The sequence below is a fragment of the Aulostomus chinensis genome, chromosome 16 (assembly GCF_037954235.1).
Source record: "Aulostomus chinensis isolate RoL2024-O1b breed Wild chromosome 16, RoL_Achi_v1.0, whole genome shotgun sequence".
NCBI classification, from domain to species: Eukaryota; Metazoa; Chordata; class Actinopteri; order Syngnathiformes; family Aulostomidae; genus Aulostomus; species Aulostomus chinensis.
Genome location: NC_141335.1, coordinates 15,465,403 through 15,470,402, shown reverse-complemented (window position 1 = coordinate 15,470,402; position 5,000 = coordinate 15,465,403). Strand labels below are relative to the sequence as shown.

At 42.1% G+C, this 5,000-nt stretch overlaps 1 protein-coding gene across 4 annotated transcripts in view; it reads left to right on the top strand.

The window, feature by feature from the left end:
• zswim8 (zinc finger, SWIM-type containing 8) overlaps positions 1 to 5,000 on the top strand; it is a 46,367-nt gene that overhangs the window by 33,205 nt on the left and 8,162 nt on the right. For all 4 annotated transcript variants that reach the window (XM_086180010.1, XM_086180009.1, XM_086180008.1 and 1 more), the window contains 5 exons: positions 752 to 1,046; positions 1,197 to 1,352; positions 1,535 to 1,757; positions 3,757 to 4,046; positions 4,119 to 4,342. In XM_086180010.1, the coding sequence (XP_086036136.1) occupies positions 752 to 1,046; positions 1,197 to 1,352; positions 1,535 to 1,757; positions 3,757 to 4,046; positions 4,119 to 4,342 (1,188 nt within the window). The remainder of the gene's footprint in view (positions 1 to 751; positions 1,047 to 1,196; positions 1,353 to 1,534; positions 1,758 to 3,756; positions 4,047 to 4,118; positions 4,343 to 5,000) is intronic.

Here is a 5,000-nt window from a genome sequence, read left to right as displayed (position 1 = left end):
CATGGCTCAGGTTGATGTGATGCAAATAGAAATAGAAATGTTTTTGTTAAAGAGCATATTAAAGATAAAAACGATGATAAAATATATGAGTAAAATATATCACTGTTTTCCAACTATGAGCAAAGTCCAAGTGCAAATAAAGACATGTGCGCCTTTCACCTTGTCATGCATCACTGGAAACCTTTCAAAGCTGCCATATTGAGTTTAACTTGATTTGGATGTGTAATAAATCTATGTGATATTTCCTGGAAGATTCATCGTGGACATGTCAAATCATGTTGAAATTCCTGAATGTAATTGGCGATCCTTTTTTTGTTTGTTTGGGCTCTACCAATACTCCAATTTTCAGCTAAATTTGTATGATAGCTTTTGTGTATCATGCTGACAAACAGACAACCCAGTGACAGTTCCTCATAAACATCATAGAAGTCAGGTTTAAGAGTGATCCCATAGTTGACAATGAGAATTGAAGAATTTAAAATTCACCTGCTCAGTTTTATTTATTTTATTTTTTAAGAAATCCATTATAGCTTTTCATTCCTAACATTACCTTGAGCAATTTAGCACATGCACTTTCAAAGTTATTGTCATTTGCAAGTTTTAAATGTGTAACGTTTTTATATGTGTACTGTTGAGCCCATAAATGGCGCATTGCTGTAAATGTGACATAGTGATGTTTTGCTGAATATTGAAGCTTGACTAATCTTTATCCGATCACCTCCCTGCTTGTATTTCCTCTCCTCCATCTCAGATCCTTGATAAATTGTTGGACAGGGAGAGTCAGACACACAAGCCGCAGACTCTTAGTTCCTTTTACTCCAGCAAGCCAGCAGCTGGCAGCCAGCGGAGCCCATCAAAACATTTGACTGCTGGAGCCACAGGGGGCGTTTCCAAACATGCCCCCTCATCCTCCTCTGCAGCCACAGTGGCAGCCTCCTCCTCTAGCTCTGCCTCCACAGTGCCACTAGCTGGTGAAGAGGTGGCTGAGCTGAACCCACTGCAGAGCAGCACAGCAGGGGAGGACACAGTTGAGACCAGGGAGCATGGTAGGTCGTGGTGGGTCCTGAAATGACAAAGACAGCAGTTTTCAAGCAATGTTCTATCTGATAGCTTGGATCTGTTTTAACTATTTGACTTGTCATAGATGGACCTGTTAAGTTAATTACAGCATGTCTCTCAACTTCCTTTCCATGCAGTGTCTGAGGGTGCTCCTTCATCAAATGATCAGCAGAATGAATCAGCTCCATTTAAGCTGGAGGCCACAGTGCCCAGCCGGCTGGCACTGGGGGCACGCTGTGGATATAGCCAGCGTTGCTGGGGCTCTCCAGTCCGGCAGAAGAAGAAGCACACAGGTAAGGCACTAAATAATGTGTACATTTTTATTGACCTGATTGGTAGGGCATTGAATATGATCAAATAGGCTCTTTTGTCTTTGATGATGTACAGAGGTAGTTAGTTGAGAATATAGTATTTAATGCATCAACTTCACCTCAGAAATAAATTAATGACTCACACAATGTTGGTACTTGGACAGGCATGGCAAGTATTGACAGTAGTGCACCAGAGACAACCTCAGACAGTTCTCCCACTCTGAGCCGGCGGCCGCTACGAGGTGGCTGGGCTGCAACATCCTGGGGGAGGGGTCAAGACAGCGACAGCATCAGCAGTTCCTCATCAGATTCACTTGGCTCCTCCTCCTCCAGTGGATCTCGGCGGGCAGGAGGTGGGGCCAGGGCTAAGAGCACTGACACCAGCAGGTAACAACACACTTTCTCTTCATCATGTAACTGAAACAAGTAGCGGACTAGCTGAGTTATTGCCATGACCAACGACAATAATAGATGGAAAAAAGCTGAAAATAAATCAGACAAGTTCTAAATGCAGGTTGCATGTGACTGACACTTCTGCTGATGGAACCTATTCATGGAACCTCTGTTATGGATAATACCATGACCAAAACGAGACAAACTCAATTTATTCCAGGGTCACAATATCACATGTAATGCAAATGAATCGCATGGCCTCGAAATGACTGAAGGGGGGCACAAATATACATTTGTGTTGGGTGACGCGATCGTGTATGCCATGTGATGTGGGAGATTTTCCAGTATTGTTTCTACAACTGGAGATTTTTCCTTGTGTGATCTGATGAGTCCAGCTGGTGAGGTAACCTGCCAAAATGTTCTAAATACAAAACAGGAGGCATTCCAACCAATCTGAGAAGGTCATGAGAGAAAAGCACATAGCACTGACAGTGATGAATATTTAATGTGTTGAATGCTAAAAGATATTGTTGATGTTGAATTATTGATTGTGGTCAGTTGTGGTTAAATAATATTAAGGAAAAAAAACGCCCACTTCTTTTGCCACTAGATGACAGCATCTGCAGCCAATCACACTTGAAGCACTTGGTCGTACTTACATAGTCTTTCCCTCCTGTCTAAATTCTGGCTTTTGTTGCTCATTGCTTTGGACAAAAGCGTCTCCCAAATAAAATTGAATGAGAGAAAAGAACTTATTCAGCAGTTGGTTTTGTTCCAAACAAAAGAAGACAGTAATCAAGTTTGACATTTTCACCAATTATCCAAAGCATTTAAACCTTTGACAAATTTCATATTGAGTATAACACAACAGCCCTGGAATAAATCCCCCTTCTTAGGGTTTTTAATACTCAGTTTTTAATGAATCTGTTTGAGAGATTCATTCATTGCTTTATCATTTTGGCAACTGGAAAGTGTGGTGCTGTTGAGAGTTACTAGCATCAACCAGGAACTATTACTAATATTTTGTTACTTTAAGTCATATAAATGGAATGGACAAAATATGAAATACAATTATCTTTCCAAAACCATATAGTTACTCAGAACAAAAAAAAAACATGGCATTCAAAATGAGCATTAGAATAAATCAACTACTCTCTCAAACAGATTCACTAGAAAATTGGCCATTATAATCCTCATGAAGGTGGATTTATTGCAGGGCTGTTGCATTATACTCAATAGGAAAACTGTCTGAGGGTTTAATGCTTTGGATGATCTGTATATTTTGTGATAGTAGCTCTTGAACATTTCACCCACACCTTCTGGGTATACAGATTTTGTCTAATCTGATGACAACCACGAAAGATTGCCTCAGCGTCAGCAATCAGTACAATCTTTCAGTGAATCTTATTGTTAGTAATACTTATGTAGCAAGTTCAATTCTGGAGGATGAAGACCATTAAATTAGTGAAGCAAACTGTCAAAAATCAACAGCTAACCGGTGTATGTGTGATTTGGTCTGCTTTGGTGGAGTGTGAGGTCACATTGGACGATATACATGATGTTCCGTATATTTAGTCACATTAGGATCCTTGTTATGTACAGTGACCCAACCGAAAGGGTCCTAAATTTTGCAGTTAGATGATCTTATTTGCATTTGATTGTAAAATTCTGGTTGCTGGAGGAAAGAAAACTTTGCGCAGATGTGTTTACAGCATTAATCTTTGCATCCTCTTGCATTGCTTTGTCCTTGTGCAATGCTGAGTTTAAAGTCTGGGGTCGTCTTTGAGATCCCCAGAGATAGTATATGTCATCATGTCAAGCCTGACCTCAGGAGGACTGTGAGTTCAGTCTATCATGCATATGGACATTAGCAGTGAAGCACATCCTGAGTAGCCAACCATCAAAGATGACTGAATGTTGCATTTTTTTTGTTGAATTTTTTTCCTCTAAACAAACCACAGCAAAACCGATCAACCTGTTTTCATGTGTCCAGATACAAAGGGCGTCGTCCAGAATGCCACGCCCCCCATGTGCCCAACCAGCCTTCGGAAGCAGCAGCTCATTTTTACTTTGAGTTGGCAAAAACGGTGCTGATCAAAGCTGGAGGAAACTCCTCGACCTCCATTTTCACACAGCCATCTGCCAGTGGGGGCCACCAGGGACCCCACAGAAACCTGCACCTGTGTGCCTTTGAGATCGGTCTTTATGCTCTTGGCCTCCACAACTTTGTCTCACCCAACTGGCTTTCCAGGACCTACTCCTCTCATGTATCCTGGATCACTGGTGAGTCAGTGAGTGAGTGAGTGAGTGTTCTCTCTTCTCCTTTCCCTCCTGCTCACACACTCCTCTGTTCAGGCCAGGCTATGGAGATTGGCAGTGCTGCCCTCAACATTTTGGTCGAGTGTTGGGACGGTCACCTCACACCACCAGAGGTGGCCTCCTTGGCAGACCGGGCATCAAGGGCCAGAGACCCCAACATGGTCCGGGCAGCTGCAGAATTGGCTCTGAGCTGCCTGCCTCACGCTCATGCCTTGAACCCTAATGAAATCCAGAGGGCCCTGGTGCAGTGCAAAGAACAGGTAGGCTTGGGCTGCTTTCGAAACCAATTTGATATGAAGCCAAACACTGGACTAGACTAATGTAGCACGATGCCATATATAACCACTAGGTTGACATAGCTCTTGTACTGTGCACTGAATGTTAGCAGCAGAGCAACAGCTTGGAAATGACTGCTGGTAGGGAAATTGTGGATTTTTTAAAATCCTGCATGATTAGTTAGTTGGTTTTACTTGCATATTTGAGACTGTACACCTTCCACTGTTAAAAACAACAACAACAACAAAAAACAACTAACACCTAGCAATTGTCTGCAATGGGAACACGTTAATCAGCATTCACTTCCAGGTCATGTGACCCTGCAGTAGTCATGAGTATTTATGGCCTCTGCCCCTCATGAAAATTGATCAGAACATGAAACCAGGAATAATGTGGTAATTAACACCCACCCACATACAACTAGCGGAGAGGGCTCCCCTATCAAGAATGTAGATGGAGGTATTGAAAGCTTGTCAACAACACTTCCGTGAATTTCCATGACATTTTGTCATCTCAAACACAAATTCAACCTGCCTGTGTTCAAGCAGTTCCATTCTAACAGTCAGCAAAATATATACTATAATAACCATGGAAACACTGTTACTACCCTCCGTGCTGCTCTCTACTATAGTCAAGTCAATT